Here is a 21,405-nt window from a genome sequence, read left to right on the forward strand (position 1 = left end):
CATTTCCTGTGTTGAGAGGAACCTGGAAGCGTCAGAGCGGGAGCAACAAGAGATCGGTAAGGTGAGTATTACATTTTTTAACAGTTTGTAAGCCATTATGTCCCTTTTTAAAACATTTTTCCTGGCAGTACAACCCCTTTAGTATCTGCAAAAAAACTTCATGTACATAACTGCTAATTTGCTTGTTACACTTACATTTTTATGTAGGACTGCAGAACCTGAAGAAGGTGAACCCAGTAAAAGCAGCTCTAGGAAGAGGCCACGATCTCCATCCCCTGTAGAAGATGATGAATATGAGGAGGAAAGTGATGAAAGGTATATCTCTCACAGTGGATCAGGAAAAGAAGATGTTTGGCAACAGTATTCAGACCATGAAGATTTTGACGATGTTACAAGATATTCCCCCGAACTCACTTACAGTCCTCCAAGTATGTCCAGAGACAAAACCTCACATAAGGAACATCTACAGCACAAATTTTCTCACAAAGATAAACACAGATCCGAGGTGAAGAATCTTAGCCCAGAAAAAAAGAAGGAGAAATTATCTTCAAGGGAACCACCAAGAGACTTTCCATCACATGCAGGAAGTAGCCGGGAGAAGTTGCCATCTCCAGAGAGCAAAGATCGTACTCCTAAAAAGGAAAAGAATAGGCACAGTGTTTCAAAGAGTCAAACAGATGATGTTTTACATGCTAAAGTACCGAAACATCAGGAGAAATCAAAACCTGATAAATGCAAAATAAGTTCGGAGCATGTTGAGAAAGTAAAAGTCTCTGAAAAAAATCTGACCAAGGACAAATCAGATAAAACCAAGAGCAAAAGCCAACCAAATGACTCAGAAGCACATGATAAGAAATCCATTAAGCTCTCTCTCCCACCTGCAGAACCTGAGCCTGAAGATGTATTTGAACAACCAACAATGTCTTTTGAGTCCTATCTCAGCTATGACCAACCCCAGAAAGCTAAGAAGAAGAAACCAACTGTAAAGGCGACGACACCAGAAAAGAGCACCAAGAAACACAGCGAGAGTAAAGCAGAACATAAAGAGAAAAGCAAATCAAAAAAGCAACCGCTTGAAAAAAAGGAAAAGAGGGAGCCCAAGGTAAGATATAAACTTTATCAAGCGGAGTATTGCTTCACTGCTTTGAATTCTATGTGTAATGTACGGCATCGTTCACTCTACCATCAGGCTTGTAGGGATTTTTGGTGGCAAGACTAGCATAATCTGCAGCAGTTTTCTTGCCGTCAAAGTACAGGAACCCCAATGGACACCATGCAATGCCTGGACATGCCAGAACCACTTGAGCAATGCATGTTATGAGACTCCTTTTACAGAAACAATACTCACATACATTTTTTAAAATATTTTTGCACTAAAATATGTTTTACTTTGCTTTTTGGATGAGTGCTTGGTGTGTTTTTGAACATTAGATAATTTGACTGTCTTAAAATAAATTTTCGGTACGGAGCACCATAGATGTGTGCACAATGTTCCAACTGGTGTTATTTCTTTTCCATGCTGGATCTGTTTGCGTGTGTGCCCTGTATGAATGCAGTCATAATAAAAACCAAGTGTGCTCACTATATATATATATATATATATATATATATATATATATATATATATATATATAGTCTCTGTAGTTAGCTGACAACAGTTTGAGGATAGTTCTGATCTAACTTTGTTCTCTACTGCTTTCCTGTATTAATGACCTGAACTCCATTTGTAAAAGGGAGCAATTTAAATTCTAGACATATATTATAAATTGCTGGTGATGCATGATACATGGGGCTTCAGGATAAATCTTTAAATTGCACTATGGTATTTTTACTGTTAATAGTGACCAGTATTTTTGTGTCACTAAGGTGCAGATAGACCAAGTCCCTGTTCTACCCGATATACCGTTGCCAACTATCCAGCCAAATTATCGACCTCTTCCTTCCATTGAAGCGGTACCCTACTTGCCTAATAAGAGGAAAGGTAAGATACCTTGATGAAGAAATGCAGACAGCAAGAAGGGGCAAGTAATCTGAAATTCTGACTGTGTCTTTTATTGTTCCCTAGCTCCATTGTTGTCTCAAGAGGAAGATGAAGGTAACGGATTTACTGGACGTAGGTTAAACTCCAAGATGCTGGTGTATTCTGGATCTAAATCCGCTTACTTGCCAAAGATGATGTCCCTCTACCAGCAGTGTATCCGAGTCCTGGCTAACAACATAGACTGTGAGTATAATGTGTCATGTAGCTATCCAACAGGTGTGGAGTTTAGGTGCTCATACAGAAATCTTGTACGTTGTTCAATATTGTTCTGTATGTATAGACACGAAACGGCATAGATCCTTTTTGTCTGGTTACCCATTTTATTCTTTTATGTCTTTTAATACTTTTATATTTTGTTAGACTATTAAACGACCACTAGCTTTTTTCACTAAATCAATAGTACAAGTGAATGTGATAAACTTTGTAATATATCTTATCTGATAAAAATGCCCTTTACACACCCTCCTAAGCTAACATTCTCTGTCTCAAGACAGACTTTCAGCTCACCTCTTTATAGACTTCTATGAGCAGCATGCACTCTAATCCTTTAGTGAACTGACAAGTCCATCTCAGGGCCCTTTTACACAGGCTGATGCTTAGGAAACTGATTGGGAATGAACAGATTGTTGAGCCACAGTAGAGATCTACTTACATGCAACTATCATCCCCTCTGTATGAGGATGAACGAAAGCCACTGTGATCATTCATCCCCATGGATCTCCATTGTTTGTTAGTGCGTCCTTGTTTACACAGGACGATGTGCTGCCCACAAAACATATTAGATGGCACATGAAAGCTGTGATCACCCAATGAATGAGCAAACTGGTAATGGTCAGGTAGTCGGCGGAACCTTTGCACAGGACAATTATCCAGAGCAAGTGTTTGTACAAACATTAGTCCCTGATAATTGTCCCAGTCCTCAACCTATGTAAAAAGGCCCTTATATATTCAGAGCTTCTTATATTCACCTTGTACTATTGATTTATGCAAAGTTAGGCTACTTTCACACTGGCGTTTCTGGGTCTGCTTGTGAGATCCGTTTCAGGGCTCTCACACGCAGTCCAAAACGGATCAGTTAAACCCCAATGCATTCTGAATGGATAAGGATCCGTTCAGAATGCATCAGTTTGGCTGCGTTTGGTCTCCGTTGTGTTTTTTTTAGACGGTCACTAAAACGCAGCTTCACGGATCCTTTTTAACTTAGACTTTTTTTTTAATGAATAATGCAAACGGATCTGTTATGAACAGATACAAGCGTTTCGTACGGATCCGTCTGTGCAGATACAAGACGGATCCGCACCAAACGCGAGTGTGAAAGTAGCCTTATGTGAAAAGTTAAGTAACCATTTGAGTGATGATTCCTCCGTACAACAATTTCCAGGCCTTTATCCATTCAGTTCAAGTGGTTTTAACTAAATGTGGGATTTGGTTTCCAGTTTGGGAATGTTTTTGTAATTTTTTTCCAGATTTTTGTAATTGGGAAACCAATCTCCTCTATGGTAGGGAGTGGCAAATCGATTCCAACAAATATATTCAGTCATCTGAAGAAATGTACACTTTTTAAGGAGAATCTCCACAGCTCAGGACGTTCCCTCTGCCGGCAGATTAATCGGGCCGCATTTTTTTGCATAGCATGTGCTATGATATTTAAACAAATCAGCAACAAACCAATTTGCATGCACAGCTAAACAAATTTTAGAGATGAGTGCACAACCTCTGCTTCGTTTAACTAGCCATATAATTTGTGCATGCACTGATACTTGCAGTAATGGCGCATGCGCAAGATTATCAGATGTAAGATGTGCGCCCATGTTAGGGCTCTTTCACACAAGCGAGTTTTCATCCGGATGTCATGCGTGTAGTGAACGCATAGCATCCAGACCGAATCCTGAACCCATTCATTTCAATAGCTATGTGTACATAAGTGTTGTTTTTCACGCCTCATCTCTGCATTCAGGAAAAATAGCAGCATGTTCTATATTGTGGCTGCATAGAAATGAATGGGGCTTGCATGAAAAACCGAAGGTATGTGGACCAATAGTTGCTAGGAGATGTAGATTGTTATTCTTCAGGGGTTGTTTTTTTTCACGCGCATGAAAAATGCATGCAATCCGGATACAATTCGGGAGGAAAAAAGCAAGCACTGAATGCAGTCACAGAGAAAACTGATTGAACTTGTGTGCAAAACCATCCGTTTTTTCCCTGAACAGACCCTGACAGAATCCGTATCGCTCATGTGAAAGAGGCCTTAATCTGCTGGTACATTGGTTATTTGCCTGTAGAGGGATGCTCCCTCCCAGATTTGGGGCTCATGCACATGAACTTATATTTGGTCCGCAAACGATCTGCATTTTTTATGGACCCATTTACTTCAGTGGGGCTGCAAAAGATGCGGAAAGCACACTCGTGTTGTTGTCCGCATCAGTATGTCCGTTCCGAGGCCCTGCAAAGAAATACAAAATTTCCTATTCTTGTCTGTTTTACAGACAAGGATAGGACTGTTCACATTGCCGGTATCCGTGTTTTTTTGCAAATCGGTGTGCATGAGCCCTAAAAGAATCGATTTGTACAAATTAGTTTGCACATTCCTAGTCTATGGCAGTGTGAATGAAGCCACAGAAATTACTCAGCTAAGCCATTGTCAGCAGCCAGCAAAACAATAAGGCAGCTTTTTAGTGAGTATATTGGGGGAGATTTATCAAACTGGTGTAACGTAGAACTGGCTTAGTTGCCCATAGCAACCAATCAGATTCCACATTGAAAGGTGAAATCTGATTGGTTGCTATGGGCAACTATGCCAGTTCTACTTTACTCCAGTTTGATAAATATCCCCCATTGTGAACCAGACACAGCATGCAGGCTGCCACTTAGACTTTGTGCAGCATGACCGATCAGTATACGCTAGTATGTACTGACGTCTGTATTTTTTTAATGTTTCCTTTTTTTTTGTTTTGTTTGTAAGCAATCTATGAGGTAGGAGGTGTTCCTTTTTCGATGCTAGAACCAGTTTTGGAGAAGTGCACCCCAGAGCAATTGTACCGGATAGAGGATTGCAATCATGTGAGTTGATCGTGCCCACTAATGTGTCAAAAATCATATCTGCTATTTTTTTTTAGTTGATGTTGTAAACTGAATGATGTGTACAGTACACCTTGTTTGATAAAGGATACAAGATAGAATATGCATTACCTCAGTAATGGCTAACCTCCGGCACTCCAGCTGTGGTGAAACTACGACTCCCAGCATCCTCCATTCATTTCTATGGAGCTCTGAGAACAGCCAAACAAGTTTGCATCTTGAGAGTCGTAGTTTTACCACAGCTGGCATGCTGGAAGTGAGCCATCACAGCACTACCTATTAACTTCTAAATTTAAGATCATTTTTTTTATTTTGCAGTCCCAGGATGTTTAAATTGCGTTACATAATCTAATTCTAAGGGTGCGGCACATTTGCTGCGGATTTAACTTTCTGCATTGCAAAGGGTGAAATCTGAGGCCGAAATCCAGAGTATAAATAATTAAAATGCTGCAGATTTAAAATATGCACCGCAGGTCAACTCCTGCTGCAGATTTCCTGCATGCAATTCTGGCGCAAAAAATCTTCAGCTTTTCCATCATGTGTGGTTGTTCCCTTAGGGTCCATTCACACGTCCGTAAAATGGGTCCGCATCCGTTCCGTAATTTTGCGGAACGGGTGCAGACCCATTCATTTTCAATGGGGCCGGAATGTGCTGTCCGCATCTGCATTTGTGGATCCGCACTTCCGCATCCGTGCTTCCGTTTCCGCAAATTGCGGAATGCACATTGCCAGTGTCCGTGTTTTGCGGCTACGTTCACATACAGCTGGTTTCATTAGCTGCGTGAACTGAAATCCCTTGTTTCAGGGACAAGACATCCATGACAGATAAGAAACACTGGATATTTAAAAAAACACAACATGCCCTTACATCTGTTTAGAGTTTTCCATCAGCATGTGTATGAGGTTTGTGTGGTAAATTTATTTCCATACATCGTCTTGTACTTTTATTCTGGTTTTAGATGCATATTACTCAACAAAAATAATTCTCTGCAGGTGAACATTGCTCAACTGGTGCTGTGATAGCTATAGAGGATAGTGGGCAATCAGTTTACCAGTCTGGTGACATATCTGCCTTTGGCAATTTGCAGTTATGTATCATTAACGTAAAAAAAAAAAAACATTTAGCAGTTTTATAAAGTGCTTTATTAGAAAATGCTGTCGTCCTCCTTGAAATGGCGCCCCCTGTGGAACTGACACAATCACACTCATGCTATAGAAGCAGGGGTCAAGTCCAGGGGAAAAAAATTTGGGAACTCACCCAAGATCTACTGCCACCTGTCCCCCCCCCCCAAAAAATATATATATACAGTAAAGACCAAAAATTTTGACACACCGTCTCATTCAGAGCTTTCTTTATTTTCATGACTATGAAAATTGTAGATTCACACTGAAGGCATCAAAACTATGAATTAACACATGTGGAATTATATACATAACAAAAAAGTGTGAAACAACTGAAAATATGTCATATTCTAGGTTCTTCAAAGTAGCCACCTTTTGCTTTGATTACTGCTTTCCACACTCTTGGCATTCTCTTGATGAGCTTCAAGAGGTAGTCACCTGAAATGGTCTTCCAACAGTCTTGAAGGAGTTCCCAGAGATGTATAGCACTTGTTGGCCCTTTTGCCTTCACTCTGCGGTCCAGCACACCCCAAACCATCTCGATTGGGTTCAGGTCCGGTGACTGTGGAGGCCAGGTCATCTGGCGCAGCACCCCATCACTCTCCTTCATGGTCAAATAGCCCTTACACAGCCTGGAGGTGTGTTTGGGGTCATTGTCCTGTTGAAAAATAAATGATGGTCCAACTAAACGCAAACCGGATGGAATAGCATGCCGCTGCAAGATGCTGTGGTAGCGATGCTGGTTCAGTATGCCTTCAATTTTTAATAAATCCCCAACAGTGTCACCAGCAAAGCACCCCCACACCATCACACCTCCTCCTCCTCCATGCTTCACGGTGGGAACCAGGCATGTAGAGTCCATCCGTTCACCTTTTCTGCGTCGCACAAAGACACGGTGGTTGGAACCAAAGATCTCAAATTTGGACTCATCAGACCAAACCACAGATTTCCACTGGTCTAATGTCCATTCCTTGTGTTCTTTAGCCCAAACAAGTCTCTTCTGCTTGTTGCCTGTCCTTAGCAGTGGTATCCTAGCAGATATTCTACCATGAAGGCCTGATTCACACAGTCTCCTCTTAACAGTTGTTCTAGAGATGTGTCTGCTGCTAGAACTCTGTGTGGCATTGACCTGGTCTCTAATCTGAGCTGCTGTTAACCTGCGATTTCAGAGGCTGGTGACTCGGATGAACTTATTCTCCGCAGCAGAGGTGACTCTTGGTCTTCCTTTCCTGGGGCGGTCCGCATGTGAGCCAGTTTCTTTGTAGCGCTTGATGGTTTTTGTGACTGCACTTGGGGACACTTTCAAAGTTTTCCGAATTTTTCGGACTGACTGACCTTCATTTCTTAAAGTAATGACACTCGTTTTTCTTTACTAAGGCCCCTTTCACACTTGCGTTGTCCGGATCCGGCATAGAGTTCCATCGTCGGGGCTCTATGCCGGTAGAATCCTGATCAGGATTATCCCCATGCATTCTGAATGGAGAGAAATCCGTTGAGGATGCATCAGGATGTCTTCCATTCCGGAACGGAACGTTTTTCAGCCGGAGAAAATACCGCAGCATGCTGTACTTTTTGCTCAGGCCAAAAATCCTGAACACTTGCCGCAAGGCCGGATCCGGAATTAATGCCCATTGAAAGGCATTAATCCGGATCCGGCCTTAAGCTAAACGTCGTTTCGGCGCATTGCCTGATACAACGTTTAGCTTTTTCTCAATGGTTACTATGGCTGCCGGGACGCTAAAGTCCTGGCAGCCATGGTAAAGTGTAGCGGGGAGCGGAAGAGCAGCATACTTACCGTCCGTGCGGCTCCCGGGGCGCTCCAGAGTGACGTCAGGGCGCCCCAGGCGCATGGATGACGTGATCGCATGTGCACGTCATCCATGCGCCTGGGGCGCTCTGACGTCACTCTGGAGCGCCCCGGGAGCCGCACGGACTGTAAGTATGCCGCTCCCCGCTCCTACTATGGCAACCAGGACTTTAATAGCGTCCTGGCTGCCATAGTAACACTGAAAGCATTTTGAAGACGGATCCGTCTTCAAATGCTTTCAGTACACTTGCGTTTTTCCGGATCCGGCGTGTACCTCCGGCAAGTGGAGTACACGCCGGATCCGGACAACGCAAGTGTGTAAGGGCCCTTAGCTGCTTTTTTCTTGCCATAATACAAATTCTAACAGTCTATTCAGTAGGACTATCAGCTGCGTATCCACCTGACTTCTCCACAACGCAACTGATCGTCCCAACCCCATTTATAAGGCAAGAAATCCCACTTATTAAACCTGACAGGGCACACCTGTGAAGTGAAAACCGTTTCAGGTGACTACCTCTTGAAGCTCATCAAGAGAATGCCAAGAGTGTGCAAAGCAGTAATCAAAGCAAAAGGTGGCTACTTTGAAGAACCTAGAATATGACATATTTTCAGTTGTTTCACACTTTTTTGTTATGTATACAATTCCACATGTGTTAATTCATAGTTTTGATGCCTTCAGTGTGAATCTACAATTTTCATAGTCATGAAAATAAAGAAAACAGTTTGAATGAGAAGGTGTGTCCAAACTTTTGGTCTGTACTGTATATTTCGCAGAAAATTCAGTGCAACATAAAATGTAAACAAAAACTGGAATTTGCGCTATATGTCTGTTCAGGCGTAATTCATCTCTTTCATATTATACACCTGGCCGAGCAGAAGGAGTGTGGGAGACTGTGAGGCCTTTTTTCTCCAAGCTGCTCCGGAAAAAAATAATAATTTTTCATTACACCTCAGGTCAGACCCGCAATGTTAATTAGACCTCAGCTAACAGCCCTAATAAGATCCCTAATGTTAATAAGACCCTAATAAGACCTCAGATCACACCTCAGCTCAGACCCCAATATGAATGCCTCTCCATTAGCCCCCAGTAGCCTCTCCATCGGCCCCCAGTAGCCTCTCCATCAGCCCCCAGTAGCCTCTCCACCAGCCCCCAGTAGCCTCTCCACCAGCTCCCAGTAGCCTCTCCACCAGCCCCCAGTAGCCTCTCCACCAGCCCCCAGTGCCTCTCCACCAGCCCCCATGCCCCCAAGTCAGTGCCTCTCCATCAGCCCCCAGGCCCCCCAGTCAGTGCCTCTCCATCAGCCCCCAGGCCCCCCAGTCAGTGCCTCTCCATCAGCCCCCAGGCCCCCCAGTCAGTGCCTCTCCATTAGCCCCCAGGCCCCCCAGTCAGTGCCTCTCCATCAGGCCCCCCAGTCAGTGCCTCTCCATCAGCCCCCAGTCAGTGCCTCTCCATCAGCCCCCAGGCCCCCCAGTTAGTGCCTCTCCTTCAGCCTCATAAAATAAAAATAAAACACTTACCCTCTCCTGCTCCTGGACGCCGTGGCTCCTCCTACGCGATAATCCTGCTGTCGGCTGTGCTGGGAAGGCTGTGCACAGCGTGACGTCACAGAGCGCCTCAGCCCTCATGCCTGTGTGCAGCCCTGCACAGCCGACAGCAGAGGACCAGGAAGTGGTGAGTACAAAGCCTTCAGCGCTTTCCGGTCCTTTTGCCCGGCGTTAAAGACGGGCAGCCTTGAAAGGGAACGGCGTTCCTGCTATGAACGCCGTTCCCGCACGACTCGAGCCCTGTATAGAAGTCACTTTGGTCTGCTACCCCACTCCACAGATTTCTTTGCACTAGGCCCCGGTGATGTCTATTATTAGATGCCTTAAAATGGTTATCCCATGGCTAATGTAATAAATGAAAAGCATCATATAGTACATGACAGTCTCTTTCTAACAAAGCTAGAACCAGCCCTGTACCTCACATGGATCCAGAGATCTCCCCCATTCATTGCTCTGCTAGATTTGTATCAAGCTGACAGCTCAAGGGAGTGTCTTTACTGCATGGCGAGTTCCTAGAATTTTTTATTTTTTGTCGCAAGTTAGTGGAATATGAGACTTTGTAAGGAAAAAAGAAAAAAAAAGAAAAATCATCATTTTCCGCTAACTTGTGACAAAAAAAAAAAAATTCTAGGAACTCGCCGTGCCCCTCACGGAATACCTTGGGGTGTCTTCTTTCCAAAATGGGGTCACTTGTGGCGTAGTTATACCGCCCTGGCAATTTAGGGGCCCAAATGTGTAAGAAGTACCTTGCAATCAAAATGTGTAAAAAATGGCCTGCGAAATCCGAAAGGTGCACTTTGGAATATGTGCCCCTTTGCCCACCTTGGCTGCAAAAAAGTGTCACACATCTGGTATCGCCGTACTCAGGAGAAGTTGGGGAATGTGTTTTGGGGTGTCATTTTACATATACCCATGCTGGGTGAGAAAAATATCTTGGTCAAATGCCAACTTTGTATAAAAAAATGGGAAAAGTTGTCTTTTGCCAAGATATTTCTCTCACCCAGCATGGGTATATGTAAAATGACCCCCCAAAACACATTCCCCAACTTCTCCTGAGTACGGCGATACCAGATGTGTGACACTTTTTTGCAGCCTAGATGCGCAAAGGGGCCCAAATTCCTTTTAGGAGGGCATTTTTAGACATTTGGATCCCAGACTTCTTCTCACACTTTCGGGCCTCTAAAAAGCCAGGGCAGTATAAATACCCCACATGTGACCCCACTTTGGAAAGAAGACACCCCAAGGTATTCAATGAGGGGCATGGCGAGTTCCTAGAATTTTTATTTTTTTTGCATAAGTTAGCGGATATTGATTTTTTTTTTGTTTTTTTCTCACAAAGTCTCACTTTCCGCTAACTTAGGACAAAAATTTCAATCTTTCATGGACTCAATATGCCCCTCACGGAATACCTTGGGGTGTCTTCTTTCCGAAATGGATCAGGGTGATCACCCCCCTGTCACTGATCACCCCCCCTGTAAGGCTCCTTTCAGACATCCGCATGATTTTTTACGGATCCATGGATACATGGATCGGATCCACAAAACACATGCGGACGTCTGAATGGAGCCTTACAGGGGGGTTATCAATGACGGGGTGATCAGGGTGATCACCCCCCTGTCACTGATCACCCCCCCCTGTAAGGCTCCATTCAGACATCCGCATGATTTTTTACGGATCCATGGATACATGGATCGGATCCACAAAACACATGCGGACGTCTGAATGGAGCCTTACAGGGGGGTTATCAATGACAGGGGGTGATCAGGGTGATCACCCCCCTGTCACTGATCACCCCCCCCCTGTAAGGCTCCATTCAGACATCCGCATGATTTTTTACGGATCCGTGGATACATGGATCAGATCCACAAAACACATGCGGACGTCTGAATGGAGCCTTACAGGGGGGTGATCAATGACAGGGGGGTGATCAGGGAGTGTATATGGGTGATCACCCGCCTGTCATTGATCACCCCCTGTATGGCTCCATTCAGACGTCTGCATGTGTTTTGCGGATCCGATCCATGTATCCATGGATCCGTAAAAATCATGCGGACGTCTGAATGGAGCCTTACAGGGGGGTGATCAATGACAGGGGGGTGATCAATGACAGGGGGTGATCAGGAAGTGTATATGGGTGATCACCCGCCTGTCATTGATCACCCCCCTGTAAGGCTCCATTCAGACGTCCGTATGCTTTTTGCGGATCCGATCCATGTATCCGTGGATCCGTAAAAATCATACGGACGTCTGAAAGGAGCCTGACAGGGGGGTGATCAATGACAGGGCGGTGATCAATGACAGGGGGGTGATCAGGGAGTTTATATGGGGTGATCATGGGTGATCAGGGGTTTATAAGGGGTTAATAAGTGACGGGGGGGGGGGTGTAGTGTAGTGTGGTGTTTGGTGCGACTGTACTGACCTACCTGAGTCCTCTGGTGGTCGATCCTAACAAAAGGGACCACCAGCGGACCAGGTAGGAGGTATATTAGACGCTGTTATGAAAACAGCGTCTAATATACCTGTTAGGGGTTAAAAAATTCGGATCTCCAGCCTGCCAGCGAGCGATCGCCGCTGGCAGGCTGGAGATCCACTCGCTTACCTTCCGTTCCTGTGAGCGCGCGCGCCTGTGTGCGCGCGTTCACAGGAAATCCCGGCCCTCGCGAGATGACGCGTATATGCGTCGTCGTGCGCAGGGCTGCCGCCTCCGGACCGCACATCTGCGTTAGGCGGTCCGGAGGCGGTTAACCAGCTACCGACCGCCTAACGTAGGGATGCGTCCTGCGGGCGGTCGGTCTGTTCCTCTTTGACGCGCCGGCGCGTCATCTTGCACGTTCACAGGATCGGAAGGTAAACGAGTTGATCTACAGCCTGCCAGCGGCGATCATTCGTTGGCAGGCTGTAGATGCGTTTTTTTTTTAACCCTTGAAAGGTATATCAGACGCTGTTTTGTTAACAGCGTCTGATATACCTGCTACCTGGTCCTCTAGTGGCCCCTTTTGCTTGGATCGACCACCAGAGGACACAGGCAGCTCTGTAAGTAGCACCACACTACACTACCCCCCCCCCCCCCCTGTCACTTATTAACCCCTGATCACTCCATATAGACTCCCTGATCACCCCCCTGTAAGGCTCCATAAAGGTCACTTTTGAGGGGCATGGCGAGTTCATAGAAGATTTTTTAATTTTTTGGCACAAGTTAGCGGAAATTTATATATATATATTTTTTCTTATACGATATTCCACTAACTTGTGACAAAAAATAAAATCTCACATGAACTCACCATACCCCCACGGAATCCAAATAAAATAAAAATTTTTAGACATTTATATTTCAGACTTCTTCTCACGCTTTAGGTCCCCTAAAATGCCAGGGCAATATAAATACCTCACAAGTGACCCCATTTTGGAAAGAAGACACCCCAAGGTATTTCGTGAGGGGCATCGCGAGTTCATGTTAAATTGTATTTTTTGTCACAAGTTAGTGGAATATGAGACTGTAAGAGAAAAAAATAAATAAATAATTTTCCGCTAACTTGTGCCAAAAAATAAAAACTTCCATGAACTCACTATGCCCATCAGCAAATACCTTAGGGTGTCTACTTTCCGAAATGGGGTCATTTGTGGGGTGTTTCTACTATCTGGGCATTGCAGAACCTCAGGAAACATGACAGGTGCTCAGAAAGTCAAAGTGCGTAAATTCACATTTTTGCACCATAGTTTGTAAACGCTATAACTTTTACCCAAACCAATAAATATACACTTATTGCATTTTTTTTTAAATCAAAGACATGTAGAACAATAAATTTAGAGAAAAATGTATATAGAAATGTAGTTTTAATTGAAAAATTTTACAACAGAAAGTGAAAAATGACTTTTTTTTTTTTTGCAAAAATTGTGGTCAATTTTGATTAATATCAAAAAAAGTAAAAATGTCAGCAGCAATGAAATACCACCAAATGAAAGCTCTATTAGTGAGAAGAAAAGGAGGTAAAATTCATTTGGGTGGTAAGTTGCATGACCGAGCAATAAACCGTGAAAGTAGTGTAGTGCAGGTGTAAAAAGTGGGCTGGTCATTAAGGGGGTTTCAGCTAGGGGAGCTGAGCTGGTTAAAGGGGTTGTCACTTCAGCAAATGACATTTATTATGTAGAGGAAAGTTAATACAGGGCACTTACTAATGTATTGTTATTATCCATATTGCCTCCTTTGCTGTCTGGATTAATTTTTCCCATCACATTATACATTGCTTGTTTCCATGGTTACGAGCACCCTGCAATCCATTAGTGTGGCTGTCCGTTGCACACTATAGAAAAAAAGCACCAGCCTATGAGTGCTCCCACGGTCCCGGTCAGCAGAGAGGCCGGCATTTTTTCCTATAGTGTGCAAGCACGGCCACTGATGGATTGCAGGGTGGATCGTAACCATGGAAACAAGCAGTGTATAATGTGATGGGAAAATGGATAATAATACATTAGTAACTGCCTTGTATTAACCTTCTCTATGATAAATTTGCTGGTGACAACCCCCTACAAGCTTTTTCTACATGGCATTGATCACCTTAAAATCCCACTCTTAAAGAGCACAAACCATTTTGCACTGCACTTTTTAATCAATGAAGGCAAGGGGGACACTTTAGATCCATTCATTGTTACTCCAATGTCTTATTATCATCGAATATAGACCCCTCCAGGGCTCCCTAGTTTCTTACCGATCTTTTATCCTGTAATTTAGGTACTGATTGAGGACACAGACCAACTATGGAAAAATCACTGTCAAAGAGATTTCAAAAAAGAGACTCCAGATGAGTATGAGACATGGAGAGAGTTGTATCTTCGCCTCCACGAAGCCCGGGAAAACAGGCTGGTCATGCTTACTCAGAATATCCGCTCTTCACATGCAAACAAACCCAAAGGTAAGGTTTAAAGAGACAGTACACAACTAAAGGCATGTATGGCCACATGTGTCCTAGCTGTGAGAGCCAGATTCTTTGTGCAAAAGGTCGGGATGAAGTCTGTCAGAGGAATCCTGGACCAAAGGAATGCTACATGTAGCCTTCTGTGTAGAGTGTCGTCATAGTGTTCCTTCCCTGTGCTGGCATTAGCCTCAGGGAACGAACTGCGCATGCGCTAGCTCACGCATTCCGAGATTACGGCGCTCTAGCTTTCTGGCGTCAGGAAGCAAGTAGGAGATTCTAAGGATGCGGGGCGGTGCTGGGCTTCTTCACGCTGGACTCATCTCAGGTTAATTTGCATATGTATCAAATCAGTTTTTTTTTTTAACAATAAAAGCACACAGAGCTATGGGGACTGGGTATTGCAGATGTGCTAGCGGCCATCTAGCAGCCCATTACACATCTATTTTTCATCCGGAGATTATTTTCCTTTCTTGAAAGCTTGTATAAATCACGCCACATTTCCTAGTCAATCCCAGTAAAGCAGGAACATTTTTAAGTAGCCTCACAATAAGAACGTCCATAAAATGTAGTTGGCAAATTTCCCATGGCACTGGTTACTGGGCTCTTGGATGTTGTCCAGTAACGTCACTGGCAATTTGGATCCTCCAAACACACTGTTCCAGACTGAGGATATCGGAAACGAAACCAATTAGTCCATCAATTAAACATCGCTTTTACCAAACTGCTGCTTAAAGCCTTAGGGGTATGTTCACACAGCTTAACCCCTTCAAGACCAAGCTAGTTTTTACCTTCATTTTTAGCAAATCTGACATGTCACCTTATGTGGTGATCACTTTAAAACACTTTTATTATCCATTATGAGATTGTTTTCTCGTCACATATTGTACTTCATGACAGTTGTAAAATTGAGCAAAAGAAAATTCATTTTTTTAATTGAAATAAAATATAAAATTTACAAAAAATGTGGAATAATTAGCAAATTTCAATTTCTCTACTTTTATAATAGACAGTAATACCTCCAAAAATAGTTATTACTTTACATTCCCCATAAGTCTACTTCATGTTTGGATCATTTTGTGAATGCCATTTTATTTTTTGGGACATTAAAAGGCCTAGAAGTTTAGAAGCAAATCTTTTTTTAGAAAATTTCCCAAACCCTCTTTTTAAGGATCAGACCTGAATTTTTAAGGACCAGTTCAGGTCTGAAGTCACTTTGTGGGGCTTACATAATAGAAACTACCCAAAAATGACCCCATTTTAGAAACTAAACCCTTCAAGGTATTCAAAACTGATTTTACAAACTTTGTTAACCCTTTAGGTGTTCCACAAGAATTAATGGTAAATGGAGATGAAATTCCAGAATTTTACTTTTTTGGCAGATTTTTTCAGTAACAAAGCAAGGGTTAACAGCCAAACAAGACTCAATATTTATTACCCTGATTTTGTAGATTACAGAAACACCCAATTTGTGATCGTAAACTGCTGTACGGGCACACGGCAGGGCGCAGAAGGAAAGGAATGCCATATGGTTTTTGGAGGGCAGAGTTTGCTGAACTGGTTTTTAGATGGCATGTCACATTTGAAGACCCCCTGATGCACCCCTAGAATAGAAACTCTAAAAAATGACCCCATTTTGGAAACTATGGGATAAGGTGGCAGTTTTGTTCGTACTATTTTAGGGTACATATGATTTTTGGTTGCTCTATATTACACTTTTTGTGAGGCAAGGTAACAGGAAATAGCTGTTTTGGCACCATTTTTATTTTTTGTTATTTACAATGTTCATCTGACAGGTTAGATCATATGGTATTTTTATAGAGCAAGTTGTTATGGACGCGACAATACCAAATATGACTTCTTTTTTGGTTGTTTGTTTCAGTTTTACATAAAGCATTTTTGAAAAAAAAAGATTTTTTTTGTGTCTCCATATTCTGAAAGCCAGTTTTTTTTTATTATGGGCGACTGTCTTATGTAGGGTCTCATTTTTTGAGTGATGAGAAGACGGTTTTATTGGTACAATTTTGGAGTGTGTATGACTTTTTGATCGCTTGGTATTACACTTTATGTAATATAAGGTGACAAAAAAAATTGCTTTTTTTTACACATCGTTTTTATTTTTTATTTTTTTTACAGTGTTCATCTGAGGGGTTAGGTCATGTGATATTTTTATACCGCAGGTTATTACGGACACGGCGATAACTAATATGTATACTTTTATTTATTTATTTACTAAGGTTTTACACAATAACAGCATTTTTGAAAACAAAAAAAATCATGTTTTAGTGTCCCCATATTCTGAGAGCCATATTTTTTATTTATTTTTTGGGGTGATTGTCTTGAGATAACGGTATGATTGGTATGATTTTGGGGTGCGTATGAATTTTTAATCACTTTGTATTACGCTTTTTGTGATGTAAGGTGACAAAAATTGGCCTTTTTTTCCACTGTTTTTATTTTTATTTCATTTTTTTTACGGTGTTCACCTGAGGGGTTAAATCATGTGATATTTTTATAGAGCAGGTCGTTACGGACGTGGCAATACCTAATATGTCTGCTTTTTTTTATTTATTAAAGTTTTATACACTAATATTTTTTAAACAAAAAAAATCATGTTTTAGTGTCTCCATAGTCTGTTTATTTTTTATTTTTTGGGCAATTGTTTTAGGTAGGGGCTCATTATTTGCAGGATGAGGTGACGGTTAGAGTGGTACTATTTTGGGGGGCAAACGCCTTTTTGATCGCTTGGTGTTGCACTTTTAGTGATGTAAGTTGACAACAACACTTTTTTTTTTACCACAGTTTTTATTTCACTTTTTTGACAGTGTTCATCTGAGGGGTTAGGTCATGTGATATTTTTATAGAGCCAGTCTATACGGACGCGGCGATATGTAATATGTCTACTTTTCTTTTTTTTCCTAATTTTTAACCAATTTTTTTTTTTTTTTCACTTTAATTTGGAAAAAGACGCTTTTTTTTATTTTACTTGAAACTTTCATTTTTTTATTATAAAAAAAAACACACTTTTTTTTCACTTTATTTACTTTTTTATATTTGTCCCACTGTGGACCTTCATCTTTTCAGGGTTTGATCCCTGTTTCAATTCAGTACAATACATTCCGTATTGTACTGAATTGAACTGTCAGCGTCTCGCACAGTGAGACACTGACAGTTGCCTAGGAGACCCACCGCTCAGGCTGGATCTCCTGGGCTTCCGTAGGCTGGGAGCTCCGATGCCATGGCAACCATCGAACCCCTGCCAGGGGGGCGATGGAGTTAGAGGGAGCCCCCTTCCTCTGTATACCCTGCATGTGCCGTGGTCAGCGCTTACCGCCATACGTGAAAGGGTTAATCCGCCGGCATCACCACACACACCGATGCCGGCGGATGCAGCAGGGGCCCAGCTATCAGTAACAGCCGGGCCCGTGCTGCGGATCGGTCGGGTGCAGCTCCTGCACCTGCCCGTTCGCAACACGTACATGCACGTGAGGATACAGCAAGAAGCCACATTCGCTCACGTACATGTACGTGAGGATGCGGTAAGGGGTTAAAATACATTTCAGAAAAATTCAGTATGTGTTTTTCCACAGAATCTGGGGCAGAAATCCAAGGCTGAGCCTGTGATTTCTGCCAGGGATTTGTAGTTGAAATGATCCATCTGTGGATTACTACCATTCAAGAAACGTCGACACTGGAAAAATCTGCAAGCCATATGAATGGCAATGCAGATTCCCAATGAGAACTAATAGGAGGTGGAATCCATAGATTTTGGCTTGGAATATGCACCAAATCCAGTGTGGGAACGTGCCTTTCACACAAACGATACGGATTGTGTCAGGCTGCGTTCAGTGAAACTCAAACCATTTTGCAAGCAAATTCTGTCAGTTTTGTCTGCAATTGCTTTCAGTATTTCCGCGAGTACAATCCGTTTTTATGCGTTTTTTATGTGCTTGATAAAAAAAAAACTGAAGATTAACAAACAACATCTCTTAACGGCCATCAGTGAAAAATGTATTACATCCGGATGCAATGCGTTTTTCACTGAAGCCCCATTCACTTCTATGGGACCAGAGCTGCGTGAAAAACGCAGAATATAGAACATGCTGCGATTCTCAAGCAACTCAGAAATTATGTGTGAAAAAAAAAATGCTCATATCCATAGAAATGGAAATGAATGGGTCAGGATTCAGTGCAGGTGCTATGCGTTCCCGTCACATATTGCACCCGGGAGGAAAACTCGCTCAGTGAAAGGGGCCTAAAGAGGCCTAACATGTATAAGCTTACCACCCTACCATAAACGGAGAGGGGCTCATATCCAGACCAAGTGAGATTGCATCTCTTACCATTTAGACGTTTTCACCCAGCAGTGTGTGCCTCTTCATTCAGCATCTTTCACTGTGTATGTTACCAGAGGCAGCAAATTGCATTAGTCAACCATAATGGTATATGCACGTGTCATTTATGCAGATTTTCCACACGGATTGTCATGCGATTTTCACTGCATTTCCACACCAAATCTGCATGTGTTACATGCGGATTTGCTCCAGATCTCACCCTTTACATAGCAATGGGTAAAATCTGCAGTGAAAAGCCACACAAACAAGTGACATGCTGTGGATTTCAAAATTCGTACTGCACATGGAAAATGTTGGCACTGTTTACGCGAGACCTTGAGAAGCTGATCTTCTTAGCTGGCATTGTATTGGGCTGTGGATTTTCCACACAAAAATCTATGCTCCATGGGCATATACTCTAAGGGCCCATTCACATGGCATAATGTTGACACTGGTTTTCACGTGATTTCCGTGCAGAATCTGCCCCCCCAAAAACTCTAAAAGCCTCCCATTAATGCAGAAGCCACATTCTGTGTCTTGGAGCAGAATCTGCACTGATTCTCCCATTGAAATGAATGGGAAGCTGAAAAAACTGTGGAGAAAATCTGAGTGGAAATCTGTGTGAACAGGCCCTTATTGTAATCAAAAAGAGATGTACTGTGGTTGCAAACAAAATTCTCCGTATTGTATTCCTAGCACCTCTCACCCTCACGCGTAGCCCCTGCTCAGTTCTGTTTTGGAGTCCACGTCAGTCATCCTGCTGCTAGTGATTTTATCTATTAACCCTTTTTATTTCCATCGCTTTTCATGGCTTGTACTGCAGTTTAACTAGTATTTGCATGTCAATTATTATTGGACAGTCCGACAAGCGAAGATGGCATTTGTGAATACAGAAGTGAAGCCACCACGTGATGTACGTAGAAGGCAAGAAAAGTTTGGGACGGGAGCAGCAGTTGTCAGTGAAAAAACAAGGTAAAAACAATGAAGGGCAAGCAGGCATTTTTTGGTGTAACCGTGTTTCAATGATTCTTAGTGGAATTTCAGACCCTGACATGCCTCTATCGTGACAGGATTAAACCCTTCATGCCAATCAGTAGTAGTAGTACTAGAAGTGTGTCACCGGAAGAACCCCGCTCCTGTGACAGACCGAGCACCAGCAGTACAGCGTCCACACCAAGCAGTGTAGTCCAGCCTGGACATGATCCACGGAAGCCACAAGTCAAAAGTAAGTAATGGTGGTACTATACAATTGTGCAATTTTCATTTGGTTTGATCTCAAGCTTGTAGCTTGCAGCAGGGGCGGATTGGGGACTTAAAGTGGCCCTGGAAAAAAACCTAAAAGTGGTCCCATGTTGTAGGTGGGTTCAAACTGACAGAAGACGGGCCAAAACAAGTGGGCAGGGACAAACAAAGTATTGCAGCACAGAATACCGCCCCAGCAGAACTAAATACCGAAGGACGGCACAAAATACTGCCGCCCTCACCAAAGTATTCAACTGTATCACCATCATGAGGACAGTAATACCAGTTGAGTTCAGGAGAGCACCTGCGGCTGGTGAGCATCAGATCATTATGTACCTGGCCTGCGGCCATCAAGAGGGCTTGAGTGGCCCCCTGGGCCTCGGCCCACCGGGAAATTTCCCTGTAGGGTCTATGGCCAATCCCCCCCTGGCTTGTAGTAGTGATATACAAAAGACCCCTTTTCTTTTTGTCTGTTATAAGGTGTCTGTTCCTGTGTGAAAGCTGCTAGGTCTGCTAAATGGCAGTGAAGCTAGGTGGGTTGTTCAGTCATCATTATTATAAAATCCCCTTGTGGCTGCTCCGCTGTACAAAACACATATATCTGCCAGCTGTGCCACTTACTACCCTCCCTTACCTCTTTACCTTCTGTGTACGATTCTAGCTATGTGTTGGTTACTAGAAGTTTTAGATATTAGTTGTTGTCTGATGCAGCCAAACATTGCTAGCCATAATTAGGAAAAAAATTGCTTACTGCTTTGTGACCCAACGCGTTTTGCCACCAGCTCTAGCAACCAGCTTTCTAAATGCACATGTTCCGTAATGTCCCACTGTACTGATGGTGAGCTTGTGACGGACAGCAGTGCTGATGTTAGAAAAATATGTTCTAGATGTCTCAACCAGAATGTGCCCCACCATATGTGAAAGGGTCCTATTCAGCAGTATGACGCAGGTGCTTCTGCAGCCCTGTAGGTGGTGCTAGTGTCTGAGACTGATCCCTTTTAGGACTAGACCATTTTCAGTTTTTGTGTTCCTTTTTTTAGTCCCGGCCTTCCCAGAGCCATAATTTGTTATTTTTCCGTTCATATAGCCATAAAAGGTCTTGTTTTTTTTTTAGGAATAACTTGCACTTTCTAATGGAACCATTTAATATAGCATACAATGTAGTGGGAATCTGGAAGAAAATTGCAAATGGGGTGGAATTGGACAAAAAAATATATACATTTCCGCCACAGTTTTATGGGTTTTATTTTGATGGCGTTTCCTATGCTGTAAAACTGACCCATGCCCTTTATTCTTTGCGTCTGTATGAATACAGCAACACCACAA

General features: G+C 42.9%; 1 protein-coding gene across 2 annotated transcripts in view; it reads left to right on the forward strand.

Annotated features, from left to right (window-relative positions):
• Window positions 1–21,405, forward strand: part of ELOA (elongin A) — a 45,663-nt gene that overhangs the window by 20,180 nt on the left and 4,078 nt on the right. Inside the window, exons 4-10 of one of the 2 annotated variants that reach the window (XM_044287022.1) lie at window positions 208–1,102; window positions 1,867–1,981; window positions 2,066–2,224; window positions 5,004–5,101; window positions 14,323–14,503; window positions 19,698–19,809; window positions 19,908–20,062. In XM_044287022.1, coding sequence (XP_044142957.1) covers window positions 208–1,102; window positions 1,867–1,981; window positions 2,066–2,224; window positions 5,004–5,101; window positions 14,323–14,503; window positions 19,698–19,809; window positions 19,908–20,062 — 1,715 coding nt within the window. The remainder of the gene's footprint in view (window positions 1–207; window positions 1,103–1,866; window positions 1,982–2,065; window positions 2,225–5,003; window positions 5,102–14,322; window positions 14,504–19,697; window positions 19,810–19,907; window positions 20,063–21,405) is intronic. The other variant, XM_044287024.1, reaches the window with a different exon arrangement.

This window comes from Bufo gargarizans, chromosome 3, assembly GCF_014858855.1.
Source record: "Bufo gargarizans isolate SCDJY-AF-19 chromosome 3, ASM1485885v1, whole genome shotgun sequence".
Classification (NCBI taxonomy): domain Eukaryota; kingdom Metazoa; phylum Chordata; class Amphibia; order Anura; family Bufonidae; genus Bufo; species Bufo gargarizans.